The following is a 25,688-nucleotide window of genomic DNA, read 5'->3' as shown; positions in this document are numbered from 1 at the left end:
TCATGCAGTCGTGCACCTTACAGAGAACCTTGAATGAGAGCTTTCTCCCATTACACAGGGACTGTATCAGTCTTCTGCCGTTTATTGCCCTCCAGTCATCATATTGGCTGAGAATGATGGAAGTTATAGTTGCAAAATATTTAATAGGAATGATGGCAGTTGTAATACATTTGGAGGGTACCAAGTTGGGAAAGGCTGATAGGTTGCTTTGCCAAATGATGGTCTCTTCAAGAGTTGGATAATGAACACTCCCATTGCAAGGATATCCCTTTCCCTTATGGACAAATGGGTCTTTTATGTAGTGTCCTCCAAAGCGTGGGGTGTAACGCTTTACTTCAATGCTACTAGTCCAAAAGCTGTTCTTCTGTCCTGAGGAACCATCTTGTGCATCTTAAACTTCAGCATCTTCTCATGTTTCTTGAGCTGCCATCTTTTCAACTCATCTAAACTCCACTGTAGCTGGGAATAACCAAGATAAATCCTTGCTCATTAAGTGGTTACTTTCAACATTAATCCAAAGAAATCTGCTTGGATTGGCCCAGCTGACAAAGATAATTTTCCTAAGCTTTGGGTGAATTTTTGGTGATGTTGATTAATCAAGAGATTGATTGCAGAGAAAGATTAGAAATAGATTTTAAAGTAGCTGGCAGAAACCTAACCATCTGGTCTTAAATAAGGCCCATTCCAGATGCTGAGTATGTTTTGCTTTCCTATTTTATACTATTCTGTATTTTAATTGCTAATCTTATTATGAACAGAAGCCCTAATTGCAGCTTCAATCAACTCTAATCCTCCTTGATTTCAACTCCATTTCTGTGATAAAACTAATTGACTGAATTGCAAATTAGATATAACTTTTATTTCAATTAACTAGATTTTATGTAACATAGCTACATAAAAGTTCATGTATCTGTTCCTAAATAAAATTTCGACAAGAAACGGAGTAAATACCATTTTAAATGTGTAACTTAAAATTATGTTTGTTTCTACATGTCTGCTTGTCTGTCATATCTGGAACCTCAGGGCAAAGACGTGAACTGCTGGATCGCTCAGTGGTTTAGGTATTTGGCTGAGGAACCAGAGGTTGGGAGTTCGATTCCCCGCTGTGCCTCATTGACAGGGCCTGGGCTCAATGATTCGTAGGGTTCCTTTCAGCTCTGCAGTTCTAAGTTGATGATGATGATGATGATGATGATGATGATGATGATGATGATGATGATGATGATGAGTACTGTGTGATGGTTCAGCAATCACCTAAAGCACCAGTGCTCATGCTGTTGAGATCCACCCTTTTGAATAAGCATCAAAATAATGATAGAACATAAGAATAGTATTTAAACATGATTTGAACCTCTTATGAAGAAAAAGAAGACCGCTGGTTTTTTTTAAATTGAAAAATTGTCACTCCTGGCAGCATCAAGAAATAGTGATTCTTTTAAACAAGGTTTAGCTTCTGAGAAACCTTGTTTACCCTCTACTTTTTAAGGTTAAAAAAGAGTTCCTCTCCCCATCATAATAGACTTATGGCCACCTCTGGTTTAGTTTTCTTCATTGTGATTTTTTTAATGGGGTGGGAATACATTTTAAGCAATCTGCAGCTCCTGACAGGCCCCAGGGGTGGGGAATTGGCCATTGGAGTTTACATACTCTTGGTGTAGAAGGAAGCATTGTGTACCACCACCAATCATTCTCTTACCAAGAGTGCACCAGGGCTTCCATTTTGTTAAAGATGACTTTCTTACAGAAGTATAGTCTCCTAGTCCCATGAGGTACTAGTCTCCCTCTACTCAACACTGGTTAATCCTCACCTAGACTACTGTGTTCAGTTCTGGACACTGCAGTTTAAGAGGGATGCCAACAAACTGGAACAAGTTCAGAGGAGGGCATCAAGGATGATCAGGGGACTGGAAACCAAGTCCAATGAGGAAAGACTGAGAGAATTTGACATGTTTTGCCTTGAGAAAAGAAGCTTAAGGGGAGCTATGATAGCACTTTTCAGATACTTGAAAGCTAGTCATACAGAGGACAGGCAGCATCTGGTTTTGATCATCTCAGAGTGCAGGACAAGTAATGATGAGCTCAAGTTACAGGAAGCTAGATTTTGGCTGAGTATCAGGAAAAACTTCACAGTGGTAGAACCTTATGAAGTAGTGTTTTAATCCATGAAAGCTTGTGTACTGTATGATTTCTTTAGTGCTCTATAAAAGTTTCACCTATTTTTGTATTTGTATTTTGTTTTAACCACATGGCTGCCCTTTACTTCAAGGAAAAACTTCCTGTCTGCAATCCTGTCAGCAGCCATGCCAGCTAAAGGGTACTGAAGTGGCAGTCCGACAGTATTTCTGCTGCTATTACTGAATGCCATCGAGTATAGCCTCTATGGCACTCATCCACGTATATGAGTGCTCAGCAGTGAAAATTAATTGTTTTTCTTTCCTGGTGAACTGCCACTGTCTTTGCTAATGTCTTTGTCTTCCCATAAAACTCATTGTTGCGTCATATTAATCTCAACTACAGACTGGGAAAATGGGCATAATAATTAGCTAAGTTAAGAAACAATCATGAAAACTATGTGAGTAAATGTTTATTTACTTGGTTTAGGATTAGGATATAAAATGCTTATGGTTTGGCCTCAGATATAGTAATATGTAGAGTAGATTCCCAGCTTCAGTTAATATTAATTGGGTTCATTACAATATACTTTAGTGTATCTACTCAAAGCATGACTGTGGTTACATCTTTGTTCTTTTAAAAGATCAGCCTTCAGTTAATGGTTCTAGTCAGTTTGTCACTCATCCCCAAAGAAAGATGGGATTCTTGGCTTGCACCTGGATTCTCTTCCAATTATTGTACATTTGTTTCCTTCTTCAAGTTTGACAGACAGGTAGATGATGACAGTCAGGATGTGGTCTTGTTGATAAAAATAGCACAGATAGGCAGAACATACAGATTGGGCACCAGCAGTCCCACTGCAAAACAGACAGCTCTAATTTTATCTCACTTGACAAAGGACGGCAGAAATGAAAATATTTTGCTGTCTTATTTATTTGAGAATGAGGACATTTTTCAGTGCTGGTATTGCTTAGCAAATCCATATTTTAGTATTTTCCTTATAGCCCTGCTACACATTTGATAATAACAGGCATGCTGTTGTCATAAGAATTCTAAACAAAGAATGGACTTAAACGAATTGCCTTTAAGAGCATCAGAAGAGCTTGCTCAATCATATCAAAGGCCTGCCTGGTTCAGCATTCTGTTCCTGCAGCGCCGTGCAGATTCGCCAGTGGGAAGTCTTCAAGCAGGACATGAGTGTAATAGCACCCTCCTACTCATGTTCCCCACCAACTGATACTCATTTCGTTTGTTCTTGCTAGGCAGCGATTTATCTGTTTTGGTTACGCCTCTAAAAATACTTTATACACAGGCACACTGTACACTCACACACAGTAAGTGGATTTCAGACCGGCCTGAAAAAGTGTTGGCCATGATGATTTCATAATCAGGTGATTTTGAATGTTCAAAAAAAAAAATGCCAATCTGGTGACGGATAGTTGCCTGCTTAAAGTCAAAAACAAATTGGACCAATTTTACAACCATGTGATCCCAATTCTCCATCTCCCCCCCCCCAATGTATATTAATGAATTCTTGTCTACAGCAACTCATTTTCCACAAATTCATCATGCTGGATTCTTGGGGGCCTCCTGGTCTAAGTTTTGATAGCAGGAATCAGAGTGTGTTAGTCTTATCTGGAACCTTTGGTTTTTAGATGACTACAAGAATCTCATTTACAACATTGTAATCTTTGGTTTAGAGACTGGGATTAATTATGAGAATGATTTTTATGAAGACATGTTTTATTGATAGAAAATATTTAACGTATTTTTAAAATTAGTAATCAATGAGTAATGTTATCTACCTTATAGAGAGAGAAAAAGAAATAAATGTGCAAGTTAGCCTCTCTATCCACACTTTCCATTTTAACCCACCCATTTGAGAGTGTAGACCTCATGCTGATGGCCAACCTGCCAAATTACCCTTGACACCACAGAGGACACTTGCCCTGTTCATTCTACATAGTAAGCATGCTAACTCACTCACTGTTAACCATTTGGCAAGTTCCTGCTGAGATTATATTAAGTAAGATTTTGTTGATAATAAGGGTGTCATGGTACAAAAAAAATCATCTGTGGGCTTGATTTTATTCCAGGTCTTTCATTTATATGTTTGTATTTATGTTGCGGGAATCAATCCTCAGTCTGTGTTGCTTGCTTAGTAAGCCTTGTTGATCTGCATTTAACCTTGGCATCAGAATCAAACCACTTGAGTCAGAAATGTATCGAGTACAGTAAAGCGTTTAATTAGCTCCTCTAGGTTGCTATCCAACACAGGAAGCCTTGCAGGACAACTTTTATCAGCTCTGCATCTTACTCAAAGGGAGTTAAATATTGAATAATCTGTGATTTCCTTTATGTAATTGCTATTTTACTCATTTACAGCTTTTAGTTGTGAATTAGCATTTTGGTCGATCTTTCATATGAAAAACTTATTTGAGATAAGTGAGATAGTAGCCCACCCAACAACTTTTGCTTCTGCCAATTGCTGAGCCATTTTTATTTTCATATACTGTTTATAAAGAGCATTCTATTCTGTTCTATTCCATACCACCTTTCCTCCAAACACTGAATTTCACGGCTCAGTGGGGAATTGAACCTGGCTCTCCCAAATCCAAATCCAAAACTGTAACACTGCACTACATATTTCTCCCTCCACATTTAAAATGTTTTCTGCCGTTGCAAGTGGCAAATGATGGCCTAGAGAAGCTCTCCTAAATTGCCATCTGGGATGACAACACAAAAAGGATTTAAATAAATCAGAGATAGGGGAATAACTTATTTTAATAAAGTGAAACAAGAAAAGGCCTAGAGAGAGTAAACTTTTCTCACTCCAGATACAAAAGTATTTTCCAAATTAAATTTTCAGATCTTTAGTTCTCCTTTTTTCACAATCATCATTTTAATTTCTTACCTATACATTAAAGTATCTTATCTGACCAGACTTATTTCCTAGCATGGCATTTACTGGCTTAAATGTACACAGCACAATAATTTTTGCTTTATTTCTACAGTGAGCTTGGGATGAACAAACAACCTTTTGAAGGACGCACACGAGCCATGGAAATATCACCAAAGAAAAAGAAGATGAAACTTAGCCAAGAGGATTCATTTGCACCGTTGGATACGGGCCTTTCCCTTGCAGAAGACGAAGCCCTAGTATTGCATCTGCTCAACAGCCGAAGCTAATGATACCTTTTCCTCCTGCTCTTATTCCAAAATTCTTTTGTCTTTTTACCACAAAAGCAACAGTGACAATAAACATTATTGTATTATTTGAGACCACAGTCTTTTCAGTGGATGGCTTATGACCAGTTTTGTCGTTTGGCTAATTGTAAAAGTTGCATGGATTGCTCAACTTCCTTCTGATAATCTTTTTGAACCTGTGCCATGGCCATTGATAAAACTTTAAAGATTGGGGGAAGTTTTCAAACATGTAATATTGATTTGTATACTAAAATCTTGGTGTACAACAGGAAGAAAAATCACAACAGTGTAGCTTTGCTGTATGGTGAAGTGACCAAAATGAGTAATGTGAATAAGTAATTTTTCATGCATGCATGAATAGTTTTTTTTCCAGTAGGAAGTACTCTGAAAAATACACTTCATTTGCAGAACTAAATGAGATAATCATTTTACTGTGATGACTTTCTTGAAAGCTGTTACATGAAATTCTGAAATTTTAGAATAAATTATGAAAGCTGTTCCTTCCAGCCAAGTGACAGATTGTTAATCTCTTGTATGCATAAGCCAAAAACATCTGGGTTGCTTCCAGATGCCGCTTTTATTGCAATCACTCAACTTCATTCAGAGAATTTAGGAAGATCTAGAAGATATTGTAATCGGTTTGTTAACCAGCTTATGTTTTCCTGCTGGTAGTGGTGGGAAATGTGGCAAAGAAGGACAATGTGAACAAGCTGCTCAGTGTTTTAGCAGGTGTGGAAACAGAAACAGGGAGTGTGCAATTAAAGCAGAGATGGAGGAACTCTTCCCAGCAAGAGTGATTGCAAGTTCAGGAAGCACATCCTTTCTTGCTGTGCATTTTTGTTTACAGGGTGATTTGTTTGTCCTGTGATACAAGTCTATTTCACTTTCTGAAGGCTTCATCATTTTTTAATTTCAGAACATCACTATGCAGAATTAGAGACATTCTGAAACTGTACACACCTGCTTATTTTTATTTAAATAGGAAATTAGTTGGAATAGTCCTTAGTTTGATACTTCTGTATCAAAATCAGGCAGAGTTCTTCATTTATACCTAAATTAATTCAGAAACCCACAACCTTATTTTCTGCAGTCATACAATTAATAATTTAGACAAACAGTAACTTGTTTACATAATACTTAAACATATTAAAGGCCTAGGGTGGCCTTTTAGGCCATATGGGCGGGGTATAAATCAAATAAATAAATAAATAAATAAATAAATAAATAAATAAATAAATAAATAAATACATTATTCATTAATATAAATAGACATACAACCATTAATTAGCAGTTAAGGAAAAGAAAAGGTTGAATTCATGAACTCTAGAACAACAAATCAGATAAATTTCTCAAGGTTGTTAAAGTTCTGAAAATCAGTGTGACTCAGCCAAGAACATAGTATTCCACAATACTATAATTCACTGGTAATACTGCAGTGCACTAAAAGAGGGTTTTTTTAAAAAAGTCTCTAACTTGCTTGCTTCCTACTTTCTCTCTTTATATAGTTTTCATCAAATACCAATTTTTAAATTCATGATTCCAAAGTGCTATGCTCACCTACTTCCAGTGAGAAAGAACCATTTATAGAGTCACAGAACTTTCATGCAGAAGCCTTCAAGCAAAGTTTCACAGTTGTTGAGTTCAACATTGTGCCTGGCTGGTTTGAACAAAGCCAAAGCTGCCAGAATTCCCAGGCACTCTTAGACTGCTGCTGCTCTCTGGGGAAGAAACATGGCCACCAGTGATGAGGGATGCCCAACATGTGGGGAAAAGTGGCAGCTGCATATCTGTCTGTGCATTCCCAACTTCATTCTTTGTCAGCTGCAAAGCTATACACTGGTTAAGATACTCTTCCACCTAGTGACTGAAGATAGAACTGCACCCTTCAAATGCAGGGACACATTTAAATTATTTTAAATTAAATAACGTGTTTCTAAAATCACTAACCCCCTCCCCATGTATGCCCTCCCTGGGTCCTCTTAATATGCAGTTCTCATTTCATATGTTTAGGCTGCATTGTTTAAAAAGAAGGTATGGCTCTAGGAGACATAAAACATTTATTATCAAAGAAAGCACAGAAATAAAATTAACACACAGTGTGACACTTTTATCAGTTCTCCTTTTTAAGAAACTCTGGTATGCCCCGATAGCAAGAATAAGTAGTAAATAATTACACGCCATCAAGCTAATTCTGACTTATTGTGACTTACCAGAATTTTCTAGGTACAGGGTATTTTTTTTACAAAATGTTTACTGTTTCTTTTTTCTGGGGGGCACCTGAGGCTGTGCAGCTTGCCCAAAGCCACACAGGCTGGTTCTTCTTCAAGTAGGTACAGTGGAGGAATTGAGCTTTTGAACTCTGGCTCCGTAGTCAGGTACCAACTGACTACAGATCAGTGCATTATTTAGGTTCTTACATTCATTTTTCAGGGAAATACAGCAAGAAATAAAATTTTGTGTCATGCGTAATATTACACTGCAGGAAGAAACTCTATAGAAACAACCAAAATATATAGCATTGCATTACATAAATTGATTCTGATACTCAAAGAAAAGACACATGACTTTGGTTAGTTGCAAAGAATAGCAGAGCACACAGAGACATACAAAAACCCCCAACAACTTTCATTTGCATATTGAGTGTAATTTTAAGGTGTAATTCAGATCTCTGCAAATGAGTAAATCATATTTAATGCCAAAGAAGCTATCTGTCTGCAGTTTCATCTCAGTCTCATATTAGAATCTCTATGATTATTATATGCAACAGCAATCAAAAATTTATTTATTTATTTATTTTATATTCTGCCTATCTGGTCGGTTAAGACCACTCTAGGCAGCTAACAACATAAAAATAAAACAATAGATTTATATAAAACAATTTACATAAAATAGACATTACAAAAAACTGAGAGCAAACAATGGGGAATAGAGAAAGAGGACATCAGGGATTGACTGGAGGGAAGGCTGGCCAAAACATCCATGTTTTTAGTTGATTTTTAAAGATACAAAAATTGTTCATGTTTTAATGTTATTGCATTACAGTTCAGAAATAGCAGTTCCTAATTCAATGGTGAGAATATCTTCCTCCCAGCCAGAAATGTTTGTATCGTTCAGCTAAAATTGTTTTTCCCCCTATTCTTTTCTTTTTGAGTACTTCAAAACAGCACCTGAGCCATTTGTCTACCTTGTCTGACCGGCAGATGATGAAAAGGATTCTAATGGCAAAATCAATGGGAAGAGTTCATGACCTTTCTATTGTAAGTTTGACAAATCAACTGTTATGCCTTAGGATCAAGACCAAGCAATGTGAAAAGGCTCAAGGACAACCTTGCCAAAGATCGATAAATAAGGTTATTACATTTCTAAACAGATAAAGTAAAACAAACCATGAATAAGAAAATAAATAAATACACAATGTAAACAAAAATTTTCCTACTCGCCATCGATTAGTTGTGTGCCAGCTCACTGAGTTTGCTCCCAAAGACACAGCACAAAACTACAGCAGTCCCGATCAATGATGCTCACTTCAGTCTTTCAGAGGCCGTCCCTACTATTAGACAGATTGAGGGGTTCACTTCCAGTAGTAAATTATAGGTATCACGAAAAGGCAGCAGATGATTATTTACATTATTATTGGGGTTTTGCTGCCAGAGATGGAGTGAGGTGTTTATGGCCTCTTTCGGTTCATGTGCGAGACTAATTTGGCCGGCTTTCTTCCATGAAGGTGGCAAGAGCAGTATTCATTGCTCTGCGTCAAGCCGCAACATTTATTTATTTTATTTGTCCTATTTATAGGTTGTCTTTCTTCTGATACGGGGACTCAAGGCGGCTTATGGTATTAAAAATAGATTTAAAACACAATACATTAAAAATCAATTCAACTAAAAAACTGATCAATACACCTTTGAATTATTAAAACATATAAAACGTTAAAAACTATCCGAACTAAATACGTCATCCAGGGACTCAGTATGGTTGTGAAAAGCCTGCTTGAAAAGATGGGTCTTCAGCTGTTGGCAGAAGGATAAAAGAGAGTGGAGCAGCCCGGTTCTTAGTCCTTTTCTGAAGAAGGTTCCTGTTGATGGTGCTTCTTGTCCATCCCTCCTTGTTCCTTCTGTTTGCTTTCACTCATTCATTCCTCTCCCAGTGAGATCTGGCAGGGCAGTCCTAAAACCAGTGGCTCCTAGAAAAGCCAAAGCACATGTGACAGTTTGTCTCTGACATAGAGGCAAGCTGCAAATTCCACCGTCCTCGGCATAGACTGGTAAGCGGTGAGAACTGAAGTCTCAACAATCCTTGGTGAATGCTGTTCCAGTAAGTGTTGCCTGAGTGCAGTCTGAATAGGACTGAAAAGCTCTTAGTCATGTAGTTCAGTCTGTTTGTGCTCTTCTGCACATGAATGCCGACAGTCCCAAATATAAGACCTGTAAACCACTGCTTCGATAGCTTTGCCATGTTTTCGCAAAATGAGAAACTGCCAGACTCATCTTATTCTTTAACAAGCAACTATACAGTATATTCATTCTCTCTCTTTGTGTGTCCTTTTTCTGATTAACAGATTAACATGGCTACTTCTTTGAAGGTGTTGCAAAACCATCATAAGCCTGCTTGGTCCTTATCCTACCTAAACTCACTAAAGCTCTTACAATACAGCACAGCAATCCCTTGTCAGTGACAGACTATATTAAAGGGAGTTTCTGGATTATGAAATCCAGGCAGTGACCGAGCAAGCATCTTTAGATGGCACGGACAGTCCCTGCAATTAAAAAAAGATTTTTCTGTTTTGCTTTCTTGAGTCTTCCAAAGGTAGGAATATGTCACAGCAGAGCTGCAAGTGTTAACAGGATCCTAAGGTAGTATTTCAAGAGGCCTGGTTTGACACCCTTGTTGATTTGAGAGAGCTTATCTCTGGTCCATCGCACTTTTAACAAGCCCTATTAGATTTGATGATCCACACGATGAACAGGAACAGCTGCTGTCTCTCTAAATCAAGCTGCTGCCTGTTACACTTCTGTGAGCAGGGAACATGGGAGGGGAAAAACAGCAATGGGTAGCAAGGTCAAAGAGCCAAGGATCTGCGGGTTGAGGGAATAAAAATCTGCCATTATATTTGATTTTGCAAGTCCGCAGTGCAGTGTTTTCTAATTTGTTCCATTGCACTGATCGTCAGCTGATAGGGAAGACATTGCAGTTTTGGATAAAGATGGAGCTCGGGATGTATTTATTTTGATTTACATTTATAGGAATGAAGCATTCAGAACAATTCTGTAAGGTAGGTTCACCCAACAACTGGTTGCAGGACCAAAACAACTAGTATGCTTGAAACTAAAGTCATCCCAGCTCTTATCCAGCATGCTAACCATGACATTACACCAGTTCTGAACATTCACATTTCTGTATAACGAGAAGATAAAGGCCTGGTAAATGAAGAAATTACATGTGTCCTGAAGGATGTGTCCACCATTTGCTTTGACATTTTAGTTGGATGAGATCTATCAGTGGTTTCTCTTAAAGTCTGAACAAAGCATGAGTAGAATGTAGACTGAAATCTTAAAGTATCTTTCAGGTTGACCAGCAGTGGGTGAGCAATAGTTTCTGACTCTTAAATTGTCTAACAGAACATTTAAAACATTATCCCTTTGATTATCTTGTTGAAAAAAGAATGCTAGGGGATGATCAAGCATGGATTTGGGGGCATTAATGGACTTGTGAGCTTAATTCTAGTTGTTGATCCCAAATTCTGTGACTGGGCATCTTTTTAAGTATATTCTGCTTCTTACATTTTAGCATATGTTGTTGTTGTTTAGTCGTTAAGTCGTGTCCGACTCTTCGTGACCCCACGGATCAGAGCATGCCAGGCCCTCCTGTCTTCCACTGCCTCTTGGAATTTGGTCAAATTCATGTTGGTAGCTTCGATGACACTGTCCATCCATCTCGTCCTCTGTCGTCCCCTTCTCCTCATGCCTTCACACTTTCCCAACATCAGGGTATGTACAGCTGCTCAAGTCATCATTTTGCACCTGGTTCCAGTTGACAGATCTGTAGCAAAGCACCTGGGTGCATGCACCCAAACACAGTATATCTTCCAGTCTGTAGTCTGCCCATCCCTCCCTTAAATCATGTTTATTAGGAAGCTTACTGGCCCTAAGAGGACTTCATGGATTAGCTCTAGTAATTTGACTAAAGCTAGCATCAACCTTTACATGCCCTGGAGCTGCAAAATGCAAGAAATCAACCCTTTTCTAAATTAGGCACCCTGGGAAGCTGCAGAGATTTCTCCTCTCTAATTCATAACACCTTAAAGCCCTGTAACTGCTTTAATTTCATCCTCTTTAAGACTTTACTTGACTGCTAAACCTCTGTGCATATCTTATAAATATTCCCAAGATGAATATGCAGAAGGGTAGGGAAAAGTCACACATCGTTTGCATTTTATATTTAATTCATGTATGCACACTTAGACTGCTATCAAGATAACAGATTTTTTAAAAAACAATCAGAAGCGTACGTGATTATCCTGCTCTTGACCAAAGTGTACATCTAAAAGGCTTGGACACTAAGGATTTCAAAGTATGTTTTGAATTCTTGTTGGATGTCTAGTTCAGGAAAATGGAAGTAGTTGCTTTTTGAATGCTAGGAAATTATTATTTTTTGGACGACAGTTCTCCAGGGGCCATGGTGACTTGGAGATTTTTGAGAACTGTAATCAATATGACATTTGCAACTACTGTACTCCATTTGGAAGCTTTGTTATGGTCATTAGATCTTGACTCACTTCTGTAAGCTTGTTGGGAAAACAGGGATAGTCAAGTTCAACATACAATGTGGACTGTATTTGTGATCATATGATTTACAGTCCTATTCATTTTTGAGTGACACAAACTTGTTACCTCTACCCATGACACAAACTTGTTACCTTTTACATTACTGAGAAACAACAAAATCAACAAAATTTGAATGGGACCAAGGCAGACAACCTGAAGCCTTGTAGACATTTTTAGAGTGCAACTCCCACCTTGTCATTTCTTGGAGATGATAGGAATTGCAGTCCACGAACATTTGGAGAGACACCTCTTGTCCACTCTTAAAGTTGGGGTTGAAGAGGAGAGATGAGCAAGAGATAGTTTTGACTTGGTCTCTTTGTAAGCATTGACACTAGTCCTAATTGTGATCGAGAGATTATTCCTATCTTATAAAAGTAACATGAGAACTACTTCTGTGGGTGGGAATAAGCTATGTGTTTCATGATTTAAGCAGAACCGTGCCAGATTGTGATTGAGAGATTATTCCTATCTTATAAAAGTAACATGAGAACTACTTCTGTGGGTGGGAATAAGCTATGTGTTTCATAATTTAAGCAGAACCATGCCAGATCACACCTGAGGTCTGGCTAATCCAGCAACTGGCTCTGCTGAGTCAACAACCAGATGCTTCTTTGGAAGCCAACAAGCTGGACAAGAAGCCAAATAAATAAAAACAAAAAATATATTTTATCATAATTGTTATTTAGAAGCCCACAATCTTTGACCCTAGAAGTAAGAAACTATATCACCAAGGATTTGTGCAATCCCTTTCTAGAGCCATCTCAGTCAGTGGCCATATCATGTGAAAGTAAATTCCACAATTTAGCCAGAGATCAGCACTATAACTCCCATAGCCACTGACTATGGCGGCTGGAGTATTTTGACAGATGCTGTTAAATAAACAAACAGGAGGTTTAGATTCAAATCCTCACTCGGCCATGGAAGGTCACTGGGGGTATGGAACTGATACAGCCACTCCTTAAAATACCTCACTCACCTTGAAAATCCTATTAGGATCTCTGTAAGTCAGTTCCAAAATGACAGCCCAAAACAACAAGTGATTAAAATCAGGTGGAGTCTTCAGCACAGTGATGGTATATCTCCTGAGCAACTATTCGTGGTATTTTCCAAAGCAAACTAACAACAAGAACTACTACTACATAAACACAGCCAGAAGGTCCATGAGCAAAACCCCACTGTCCCACAAATCTGGATATTTACAAAATATCTTTTAATGACAGACGCGGTTAAAAACACAAAGATCAGGTAAGAGGCGTTCCAAAGCAGAATACATACCAAATGCAAGGTCAATATTCTGTAATCAGTAATATATAGAATGCTTTCCTTTTTTATTAAGTTAGTGCGAATAAAAAATAGAATGAAAATCAATACTTATCTGATTAAGTGGCAACATGAAATAAATATATTCCTTCCAGAAATGAGACCATAAAGTATCTTCAGTTTTTTATGTGTGCATTACTTGAGCAAACCTTCAAGCTCTGATTTGTCCCAGTTTTTCCTAAGATTGAACCAACAACCACTCTTCCCCGTAGCTATTCCCAAAATGTTTATGGTTTTAGGATTCATAAAACCCAATTGGCCAGGTAAAATATTATGGCGGCCTCATTGCCAAAGATCTCCCCTCTTAAACTGATATGCATAGCCATGCATTTTTAAATACATGTGCATTTCTAAGGGGCAATGTAGACTTGATGAGAGAACCCACACACACAAAAGAGAGAGAATGCTTGGAATATGGGGGGCTGCCTTATACTGAGTTCAGCCTATTGTCTCTCTAGTCCAGCACTCTTCAGGGTTTCAGGCAGGTTTCTTTCCTAGTCATTCTTGGTGATTCCTGGCACTCTGTATTGAGCTTCCATCCAAGTGCTTTCCTGGACTAGCCCTGAACAGCTTCCCAAATCATCCATGATCAGGATTGGTCAGAGTGGCAGTTTTTGGAAAGTTAATCCCTGAGGGAATGATAACAAGATGGCTCTGCCACCTCCTTGCTGCTTTCCTACAACATAATAATCCTAGCCCATTGTGCTTTAAAGCAGCCACTTTCAATGAGGACACATTTGATGGGGGCCACAGACTGAAATCTATGAGAAGGGGAGCCCCAAAGGTTTGGGGGTGCTGGTAACTGAATTGATGAAATACCCAATCAGCACAAGCCTCACCCTTTGTGCAAGCTCTCTTCTATTTTCGTGGCTTTCTTAGAAAAGAACAGAAGCAACTTGTCATGAATGCAGCCGAAGACCTGGAACCAGAAGGGTTAACTGAGGCTGAAGAGAATGCTGAACCTCCTCCAGATTCTCCTTCCCCAGCAGACAAGCTTCGGGAAAGACTTAGGACAAAAAGGTCAGAGGATCACTCAAAGGCTGTCCACAGAAATATCCGTTCAACTAGCCCTGAGTATTAACAGGATGGAAAGGTTTCCAGCAGCTCAAGGAGCGGTTTTACTATAAAACAGCTCCTAGCCAGCCAGAATTTCTGTGGAAGCAACAATTCAAAAACCCCTGGCTTGCATCCACGCTTCTTGAACTGTGTTCCTGACTCTGGACTCTGACCCTGGACTATGCTGTGTATTGGACTCTGGACTCTGACATTGGACTGCATTCTGTGAGTTGGTTGATGGAAATTGGCTTTGCATTTTTGGTATTCCTGACCCTGGACTGGTTTATCGGACTTTGGCTGTTGTAACCCCCAGGAACGTGACACAACTCTGCCTGCTATCTCCTCAGTGATTGCTGACACAAGCACTTCATCTTTTTTCATTGGAAGCCAGTTACGCTGCCTGTTTTTGATTAGAGGCCAGCCATGACTGCAGCCTAAGTGAGGCAATTCTGCCTGTTGCCTTTCCAGCAATTGCTAACACCAGCACCCTGCTTGTTTTTCATTGGAAGCCAGCCATGATTGCAGCCTAACCAGCTGAGGCAGTTCTGCCAGCTGACTCCTCTGTGATTGCTGATGCAGGCACCCTGCCTGTTTTTATTAGAAACCATTCATAAATGCAGCAAATTGGCTGCCAGCTGCTTCTCCATCTTGGTGTGTGTGTGTGTGTGTGTGTGTGTGTGTGTGTGTGTGTGTGTGTGTGTGTGTGTGTGTGTGTGTGTGTGTGTGAGAGAGAGAGAGAGAGAGAGAGAGAGAGAGAGAGAGAGAGAGAGAGAGAGAGAGAGAGAGAGCACACAACTTTACTTACTGACTTTTCTGGAGAAGAAAGGAGCAGTACAGAAAAGCAAGATAGTTTTTCTTTCTACTAGTGTCCTATGTTGCTGTTGTTTTTTTTGAAAAAACTTTTTGGGTCTGATGACGTGAGGGTGGGTTGCACACACACTCTCTCAGGGGCCTCACTCTGACTCTTGCCTTCTGTATAAGTCAACTTAAGTTTTAAAGATCAATTTTAAGGCCTAAAATTCTTTACTTATACACAAGTATACAGTAATTGTTCATTACTTTCTTTTTAAAAATTATTTTCCTTTTTAAAAAAAAATTAATTTCAGAAATAATTCTACCCATAAGTTCCCTGGCAGAAAAAATGTTGACAGTGTTTTGTGGAATACCTATCATATGGTTTTCTTGCATTGTTGCAAAACCTATCCTTGTCTGTGTTTCAACTGTGTGACTACATTTTCAAATGAAAGCATGAGGTCAACCAAATTGAAATATATATATATATAATTTGTATCCAGAGAAACGAGATAAACTGTTGGATTTTGTGAAACACCTTCAAGAGAATTTCAAGAGAAGGCCAACATTGAAACAAATTCATATTCAAACATCTCAGAAATTAGACAAGGGTCTTGTTGCATCATACAAAATTACTAAACTTCTAAAACTGGAAATGCTCACAACATTGATGAGTCGCTTTTCCTACCTTCAGTGTCTATAATAGTATCTGATGTGATGAATTTGAGTGCCAAAGAAACAATTCAGGCAATTCCTTTGAGTAACTCCACTGTTGCCAAAAGAATCGATGAGATGGCACATGACATTGAAGAGGAGTTTCGTCCAATCCAAGAAATTCTCTTTACAGTTAGATGAAACTACTTTACAAGATAACAGCATTCTTCTCATGGCTTATGTGAGGTTCTGGAACAGTACCAAACTGATGGAAAAGATGTTGTTTGCCAGGAGGATTAAGATGGATACTAAGGGACTGACTATTTTTGAAGAAGCCAAAAGTTACTTAAGTGAGAACAGTATTCCAATTGAGAATATAATTGCTTGTGCAACTGATGGTGCTGCTTTTATGGTTGGTTGATACAAAGGATTTGTCACCCATCTAAAACAGAGTTATACCTTCTGTCTTTACTACACATTGCATCATGCACAGGCAGCACACCTCAATATTTTGCTTTCAGTTGTCACAAAGGCCATAAACTTCATCAAATCCCACACCCTTCAGGATTGTCGCTATGTGAATAAAATAACAAAGACTTTCAGATGCTGGTGCTGCACGCTGAGGTTAGGTGGTTTTCCAAGGGAAACTGCCTTCAATGTTTTGTTACACCCTGGGACACCATCATTTCCTTCATGTCTGATAAAGTGCATGAAGAAAAACGTGCATTTTGATGCTAAGGCAGATATTTTTTATCTGGCAGATATTTTTCAGAAACCTAATTTGTTAAACAAGACCTTACAGGGCAAAAACAGTCACTTGTAGATAGTGAGGAAGCCATTATTTCTTTCCTTAAGACACTCGAAGTCTACAGTATTGGCACAATATAGGACGTTGGGATGTTTTACCATTTCCAAACCTGAAGATAATTGCAGAGGCACTGAAGAACAATGACTTTACCATTTATGTGAAGCATCTCAAACAGATACACAAGGATATGCAAGAAAGATTTAATGACCTGTTAAACCTGAGTATCCCAGCTTGGATTTTGAATCCATTTGAAGTACAACCCACACAAGAAGAGGCAGAAATTCAAGAGAGTTTAATTGATCTTCAGAGTGATTTAACTGCACATTGTCAGTTCAGTCAGTTTCTAAAAGATTTTTTGGATCAAGAGTGATCTCCCAAATAAATTACCAGCACTGTGAGAGAAAGCCCTTTTTTTTCTTGCCTTTTCTTCAACATATTTGGTTGAGTGTGGCTTCACCAAGGGATTTTCCTTCACAAAATATGGCGACAAGAGTTGAACTCCAACTGTCATTGTCTAAGTTGGAGCATGATATCATGAAACTTGCAGAAAAGCACCAAGCTCAAGGATCGCATTAACCGATGTTTAATTTTGTTCAGTCTTTTTTCTAAAGCTTTGTCAAGTATGTCAGAACGTTCATGTTTTCTTGATGTTCAATAATATATGATTTTATGTGTTATCTGTTCATGTTGTACCCTTGTTTGACAGGGGGGCCCTGGAGCCCGAGAAGAGTGCCTAGCAGGGCCATAGCCCCCCCCAAAGAAGGTTGAGAATGGCTGCTTTAAAGGATGTAGAACCCACACACACCCCTGAGGGGAGCGCAGAATCCTCATTCCTCCTGTGATTTCTTGAAGGACACAAGTGTTTTTGATGTAGAGGAGGTTGCTGTAATCAAGTAGCCTCAACACAGAAGCCAGAGATCCATATTTTTTTAGATGGGAGGAGGCTACCCAGGTGCAGCAGCTTCCCTCTCTTCAGGGAGGGATGAATTTATACATGCAAGAGAGAGGCCTGATGAATTTACAGGACTGGAATATGGGTCACACTATTTGAAAGCCTGCCAGAGGACAATCCTCTATTTGAAAGTCTGTCAAGTCCAAGTCTGATTGAAACCTAGGGACACTGGAGAGGGAGCAGGAGTCTTGCATGGACCCATCCACAATTAATGTCCAAGATGGACTGGTCATAGTGGAGAGTTCTGACCAAATGCAATCCACCTGGATCAGGAACTGGCAAGCCACTCCAGTATCTTTGCCAAGAAAATTCTATGGACAGAAAAAAAGGCTAAAAGATATGATACTGGAAGATGAGCCCCTCAGGTCGGAAGGCATCCAACATGCTCCTGAGGAAGAGCGGAGGACAAGTACAAGTAGTTCCAGAGCTAATGAAGTGGTTGGGCCAAAGCCGAAAGGACACTCAGCTGCGAACGCACCTGGAAGTGAAAGGAAAATCTGATGCTGCAAAGAAAAATACAAGATCTATGAACCTTGGGAAGCTGGAGGTGGTCAAACAGGAGATGGCAAAAATAAACATTGACATCCTGGGCATCAATGAACTAAAATGGACAGGAATGGGCGAATTCAATTCAGACGATTATCATATCTACTATTGTGGGCAAGAATCCCATAGAAGAAATGGAGTGGCCCTCATAGTCAACAAAAGAGTGGGAAAAGCTGTACTGGGATACAATCTTAAAAATGATAGAATGATTTCAATATGAATCCAAGGCAGACGTTTCAACATCACAATAACCCAAGTTTATGCACCAACCACCAATGCTGAGGAGACTGAAATTGACCAGTTCTATGAAGACCTACAACACCTTCTAGAACTGACACCAAAGAAAGATGTTCTTGTCATTATAGGGGACTGGAATGCTAAAGTAGGGAGTCAATAGATAAAAGGAACAACAGGAAAGTTTGGCCTTAGAGTTCAAAATGAAGCAGGGCAAAGGCTAACAAAGTTTTGTCAAGAAAACAAGCTGGTCATCACAAACAGTGTGTTCCAACAACATAAGAGGCGACTCTACACATGGATATCACCAGATGGGCAATACCGAACTCAGATTAATTATATTCTCTGCAGCCAAAGATGGAGAAGCTCTATACAGTGAGCAAAAACAAGACCTGGAGCTGATTGTGGCTCTGATCATCAGCTTCCCATAGCAAAATTCAAGCTTAAACTGAAGTAGGAAAAACCACTGCGCTAGTCAGGTATAATCTAAACCAAATCCCTTATGAGTACACAGTGGAAGTGAAGAACAGATTTAAGAAACTGGATTGGGTGGACAGAGTCCCTGAAGAACTATGGATGGAGACTCCTGACATTGTACAGGAGGCAGCAACAAAAACCATCCCAAAGAAAAGGAAATGCAAGAAAGCAAAGTGGCTGTCCAACGAGGCCTTACAAATAGCAGAGAAGAGAAGGGAGACAAAATACAAGGGAGTTAGGGAAAGTTACAGAAAATTGAATGCGGACTTCCAAAAAATAGCAAGGAGAGACAAGAGGGCCTTCCTAAATGAACAGTGCAAGGATATAGAGGAGAATAATAGAAAGGGAAAAACCAGAGATCTGTTCAAGAAAATTGGAGATATTAAAGGAAACTTTTGTGCAAAGATGGACATGATAAAAGACAAAAATGGGAGGTGTTACATAACAGCACTGATGTTACCTGTCTGTCATGGGTTTGGAGGGAAAGTTCCATCCTATGGGGAGTGGAAGGCGGGACATCAGGAGGAGGGGCTGTACTGTATAAATATGTGATGCCTGTGTGGTGAAGAGGAGATGCTGAGAGACACTGGGATGTGACGAAGCAGCAGCTGGGAAGAAGAAGCTGTTGTGGGAGTCTGTGTGTCAGACAGGGTACTGCTGTGTGTCAGAGTACCAACCTGATAGGTTCAGGTGTCTGTTGGTTAGCCAGAACTGATAGGTTCAGGGTCTGTGCTTTAAGTTAAGGGTTCTGTGTGAACCAAACTGTATGCTTGTATGAGTGAGAATAAGCCACGTTACTTTATCCTATTCACCTGATTGTTTATTTTTCCCTATGTGTATTTAAATAAACCTTATTCTTTTTATTGTTTAAAAATCCATCCCTGGTCTGTGTGACTTCTTAAAGGGAATGGTTGGTGGCAGCTTAGTGTAACTGTGTGGCAGATCCCAGTAGGTCTGGGTTTGTCACATTGATTGGTGTCCAGCGTGTGGGATACGACTGGTCCAGTTGTCCAGCGGTCCAGCAAAGCCTTGGCAAGTGTGCCCAGAGCAAGGGGGGTCTAGTCAGGGACAGTCTGAGGCGCGTAGGTAATCTTCTAGGTGTACCTCACGGGGGAGGTGCGCTAGTAGAAGAACGTGCCAACTGGGGAGACTTAGATTAAGGTGCTCTGAGGCAGCCTAGTTTTGGCGGGAAAAAGCTGAGGCAAAACTGCGTAGTAACAGTGAACTAGCTTGCCAGCTGAGAGGCCCAGCAGAGGGGGGTAGGCTCTGACTCGATACTGTTGCAAGTTTGGTGCTGAAGAACAGCAGCAATCTCTAGGGAGAGCTGGTTCTGAGGCAAAAAGGAAAAAAGTGGTCGTTTTATTTTGAGGCTTGACTTTTTAAAGCAGCCTGTTCTGAGGGGGGATTATGCCCTTGACTCGAAGCCAGATAGCAGAAATGAGTGAAGTGAAAGACCCCCAGATTGACCAAGGTTCTGAGGATGAATTTGGCTCAGTGCAAGGTGACAGCACAGGAGAGCAGAACCCAGAACTTAGAAAAATACTCATAGCCCAACAGCATGAACTGAGGGTGAGGGAAATGGAGGAAAGGGAAAGAGAGAAACAGCGGCAATTTGAATTAGAGAGAGAGAGAATGGAGAGGGAGGAAAGATTGGAGAAAGAAAGAATGGCGTTTGAATTAAGAAAACTGGAAATGATGAACCAGAACAATAATAACAATAGGGATTCTGAGGGAGGCCAATTGTCTAAGGCTGACCTGAAGAAATTCCCTGTGTACCACAAGGGAGATTGTCCTGAGGTGTTCTTTTCCTTAGTGGAAAGAGCGTTTGTGGACTTCTCAGTGAGGGAAACTGAGAAGATGACCATCATGCGATCTTTAATCAGTGGTAGCCTGGCTGAGGTTTATGCCGAGATGCCTGAGGAACTGATGAAAGATTTTGCAGAGTTTAAAAAACTGGTGTTTGCAAGACATGGGATAAATGCGGAGCAGCTGAGACAAAGATTCAGGTCCCTCACCAAGAAACCAGAACAGACTTTTACCCAAGTGGGGGCCCAATTGGTGAGGCTGCTTGAGAAATGGCTATCGCAGGAAGGGACAGAGACCTATGAGCAGCTTAAAGACTTGATAGCCCTGGAACAGTTCTATTCAGTCCTGCATGGGGAATTGAAATTCAAGGTGAGGGAAAGGAAACCGAAATCTGTGGCAGCAGCCGCAGAGATCGCAGATTTTATTTCCCAAATAAGAAAGCCCTTGGGTGAGGGGAAATCTGTGGGTAAACCCAAAGAAACCTACAGCAAGTACTCTCAGGGACCAGGGAAAAGCCAGCAAGGGGGAGGGGCCCATGGTGAAGGGAAGCCCTCAGACATGAAACTAAGACCTCAGATTTTGGAGGGAAAACCAAAACAAGATGAGAGAGAATCAAAATACACCAGAAAATGTTATTTCTGTCAGGGAAAGGGTCATCTAATCTCAGAGTGTGAGAAATTAAAGCAGCTAAAAGGAATGGTGCCTCAGAATTCTAGTGGGACCAAGCCAAAAGCTGTGTTCTGTGTCCAGAAAGAGCAAGGCTCAGTGTCACTGAGGGAGCCTGTTGCCATGGCTACTCAGTCTGGAACAGCTACCTCTGCTGATCAGGCTGAGGAAAATGGTCCTCTTGTGGAGGTAAAGCGCTGCTTGCTGGTAAAAACAGATTCTCAGTTGTTTGAGACAGCAGGGGTGGACGTAGGAATACTTGACCGTCAGTATAGGGGGCTGCGGGACACTTGTTCCCAGGTAACCCTGTGCCATCCAGATATCATCCCTAGGGAGTTTATAATCCCAAATGAGAGCATGAAGGTGGCAGGGATTGAGGGGCAGGTAATCTCTCTGCCAGTAGCTGAGGTACCTGTCAACTTTCAAGGCTGGAGGGGAGATTGGCGGCTAGCGATTTCATCGACTCTGCCAGCAGCCGTGCTCGTGGGAAATGACCTGGCTGAACATGTGAAACGGGTGCTAGTGATTACACGCTCACAAGCCACCACAGGGACAGTTCAGGGGGGTAATGATGAGCCAGAGACGGAAGCAGAGGGGAGTTCAGAAGCTGTGGTGGAAACCTTAACCACAGACAGCAGATTTGGACAGGAGCAAAAGGCAGACGCCACTCTCCAAAAGTGTTTTGAACAGGTGACTGACGCCCAGCTAACACCTGAAACCCCAGTGAGATTTCTGGAGAAAAAGGGGATTTTATATAGAGAGACCCTGAGGAATATCTCAAAAGGGGGAGATGGGATCAGAAGTCAGCTGGTGGTACCTGAAAAGTATCGCCCCATGATCTTACAAAGGGGTCACTCTGACATGTCTGCTGCACACTTAGGGGTGAAAGGGCCCCTTGATTTGATCAAACAAAATTGGGAGCAGATCACCCAGGATGACCCACAAGACGTTGTGACTTACATAGACACCTTGATGAATGACCTAAGGAGAAATCTAGAGCTGGCAGCAGAAAACCTGCAAGCTCAGAAGGTCAGACAGAAAACATGGTATGACCACAAAGCTAGAGAGAGGCACTTTGACCCAGGGGAGGAAGTGCTTTGGCTTAGGCCCTGCAGAGAGAACAAACTGCAGCTCAAATGGGCAGGACCATATAGGGTCATTTCCAAGATGTCAGACCTGAATTACCTTATAGAGCAGGAGGAGAACCAAGCAAGGAGGGTGGTTCATGTGAATGCCCTAAAACCCTACTACAGAGGGGAACAGAGGGTTTTATTCGCGATAAAAGCAGCTGAGAGTGAGGAAGCTGAATTACCCTTCTGGGAGGGTAGAGGGGAAGTAAAATACAACCCAGAGGAGGTAAAGATCAGTCCTGCACTCACCCAAGACCAGCAGCAAGAACTAAAAATGCTGCTTGGTAAATATCAACAGGTGTTTTCCAACAAGCCGGGGATAGTGAAGGGAGTGATGCATCGAATCCACACAGGGGATGCACCCCCGCAGGCAGTATCCCCATACCGAGTAACGGGACCCTATAGGGACAAGGTGCGGAAGGAGCTGGACGAGATGCTTAGGGAGAACATAATCGTCCCCTCTTCTAGTCCTTGGTCCTCTCCGATAGTCCTTGTGGACAAGCCTGATGGGAGCATTAGGTTTTGTGTTGATTACAGGAAATTAAACCGTGTAACCACTCCTGATGCCTACCCAATGCCCAGGCTAGACAACCTGATTGAAACCATAGGGGGTTGTCGGTTCATCTCATCATTGGACCTGGTAAAGGGATATTGGCAATTAAGAATTGATCCCAGGGATCAAGAAATGACTGCCTTTTGCAGCCCTTTTGGTCTCTATGAGTTTCGAGTCCTGAGCTTTGGTCTCAGAAATGCACCAGCCACATTCCAAAGGCTGATGGACCAGACCTTGGCAGGGCTCAGTGACTTTACAGTGGCCTACATTGACGACATAGGGATCTTCAGTAATACCTGGGAAGATCACCTGATACACCTGGAGTTAGTGCTGCAGAGGTTAAGTGCAGCAGGGCTAACAGTAAAGGCCAGCAAGTGTCAGCTGGGTAGCCCAGAAATAAAATACTTAGGTCACATGGTAGGGGGAGGAATGATAAAACCCCTGGAGGCCAAAATAGAAGCTGTTCGTGATTGGCCTAGACCCAACACCAAGAAAAAAGTCAAATCATTTCTTGGGTTGGTGGGCTACTACAGAAAGTTCATCCCGAGGTTTAGCGAGATTGCGGCTCCGCTGACCGATCTGACGAGGAAGAGGGCTGATGACCGCATCCCGTGGACCAGCGACTGTGAGGCGGCGTTCCAGAGGTTGAAGGAGGCGTTAATCAACTATCCTGTCCTGCGTGCTCCAGACTTCGACCGGGAGTTTATCATCTACACCGACGCGTCTAACAGCGGGGTAGGAGCAGTTCTGTGCCAGGAGGATGAGAATGGTGACCAACATCCGGTGTCCTACCTGAGTAGGAAACTTCAAAAAGGTGAGAGACATTTGGCAACCGTGGAGAAGGAGTGTTTGGCCATAGTCTACGCGATCCAGAAGGCCAAGCCTTACATCTGGGGAAGACATTTTGTTCTGTGTACTGACCATTCACCATTGCAATGGTTAAAGACAATGAAAACCCACAATAGCAAACTTATGAGGTGGGCTTTGAACTTACAGGACTATGACTTTGAAGTGAAGGTGGTCAGAGGGTCAGTGAACTGTGTTGCTGACGCCTTATCAAGAAGACCTGAAGACTGAAGACGGCGAAAGAACATGGACTATATGTATATAATGAAGACAAAAAGTTAAAATGTACCTGGTTTTAAATTGGTTTGTATTAATAAAGGTAAAATTGATGTAATGCATATGGTAAATGTTTGAAATGCCTATTTGCTATGTGTAACTTGGAGTGTAAGTATATGTAAGTATTATAGGGTATGTATAACTGTTGTTGTATGTTTTATACAGGTTGTTTTTTGGTGAAAAGCACTTTTAGCTTTTCCCCTACAAAACAACTTATAAAGAGGGGAGGTGTTACATAACAGCACTGATGTTACCTGTCTGTCATGGGTTTGGAGGGAAAGTTCCATCCTATGGGGAGTGGAAGGCGGGACATCAGGAGGAGGGGCTGTACTGTATAAATATGTGATGCCTGTGTGGTGAAGAGGAGATGCTGAGAGACACTGGGATGTGACGAAGCAGCAGCTGGGAAGAAGAAGCTGTTGTGGGAGTCTGTGTGTCAGACAGGGTACTGCTGTGTGTCAGAGTACCAACCTGATAGGTTCAGGTGTCTGTTGGTTAGCCAGAACTGATAGGTTCAGGGTCTGTGCTTTAAGTTAAGGGTTCTGTGTGAACCAAACTGTATGCTTGTATGAGTGAGAATAAGCCACGTTACTTTATCCTATTCACCTGATTGTTTATTTTTCCCTATGTGTATTTAAATAAACCTTATTCTTTTTATTGTTTAAAAATCCATCCCTGGTCTGTGTGACTTCTTAAAGGGAATGGTTGGTGGCAGCTTAGTGTAACTGTGTGGCAGATCCCAGTAGGTCTGGGTTTGTCACAGGAGGGTCCTAAGAGAAGCAGAAGACATCAAGAAAAGGTGGCAAGAGTACACAGAGGAATTATATCAGAAAGATCTGGATGTCCCAGACAACCCAGACAGTGTGGTTGCTGACCTTGAGCCAGACATCCTGGACAGTGAAGTCAAGTAGGCCTTAGAAAGCATGGTTAACAACAAGGCCAGTGGAGGTGATGGCATTCCAGTTGACCTATTTAAAATTTTAAAAGATGATGCTGTTAAGGTGCTACACTCAATATGCCAGCATGTTTGGAAAACTCAACAGTGGCCAGAGGACTAGAAAATATCAATCTACATCCCAACCCCAAAGAAGGGCAGTGCCAAAAAATGCTCCAATTAGCATACAATTGCACTCATTTCACATGCTAGCAAGGTTATGCTTAAAATCCTACAAGGCAGGCTTCAGCAATATGTGGATCGAGAACTCCCAGAAGTACAATCTGGCTTTCAAAGGGGCAGAGGAACTCGAGACCAAATTGCTAATATGCACTGCATTATGGAGAAAGCCAGAGAGTTCCAGAAGAAGTCTAATGCTGCTTCATTGACTACTCAAAACCTTTGACTGTGTGAACCACAGCAAACTATGGCAAGTTCTTAAAGAAATGGGAGTGCCTGACCACCTTGTCTACCTCCTGAGAAATCTATATGCAG

General features: G+C 41.0%; 1 protein-coding gene and 1 long non-coding RNA gene across 2 annotated transcripts in view; both read left to right on the top strand.

Moving 5' to 3' along the window:
* The window catches only part of DDX10 (DEAD-box helicase 10), a 211,789-nt gene extending 205,964 nt beyond the window's left edge, over positions 1 to 5,825 (top strand). Inside the window, exon 18 of the mRNA XM_020803162.3 lies at positions 5,127 to 5,825. Coding sequence (XP_020658821.3) covers positions 5,127 to 5,301 — 175 coding nt within the window. The 3' untranslated portion in view covers positions 5,302 to 5,825. The remainder of the gene's footprint in view (positions 1 to 5,126) is intronic.
* A 12,621-nt stretch (positions 5,826 to 18,446) lies between these two features.
* On the top strand, positions 18,447 to 25,111 carry LOC144588066 (uncharacterized). The gene is made up of 2 exons (XR_013543401.1): positions 18,447 to 19,416; positions 25,026 to 25,111. It is a non-coding gene; the product is annotated as an uncharacterized LOC144588066 (long non-coding RNA).
* The last annotated feature ends 577 nt before the right edge of the window (positions 25,112 to 25,688 follow it).

This window comes from Pogona vitticeps, chromosome 3 (assembly GCF_051106095.1).
Source record: "Pogona vitticeps strain Pit_001003342236 chromosome 3, PviZW2.1, whole genome shotgun sequence".
Taxonomy (NCBI): domain Eukaryota; kingdom Metazoa; phylum Chordata; class Lepidosauria; order Squamata; family Agamidae; genus Pogona; species Pogona vitticeps.
The sequence above is the reverse complement of the archived record's forward strand: the minus strand, read 5'-3'. Positions and strand labels throughout refer to the sequence as shown.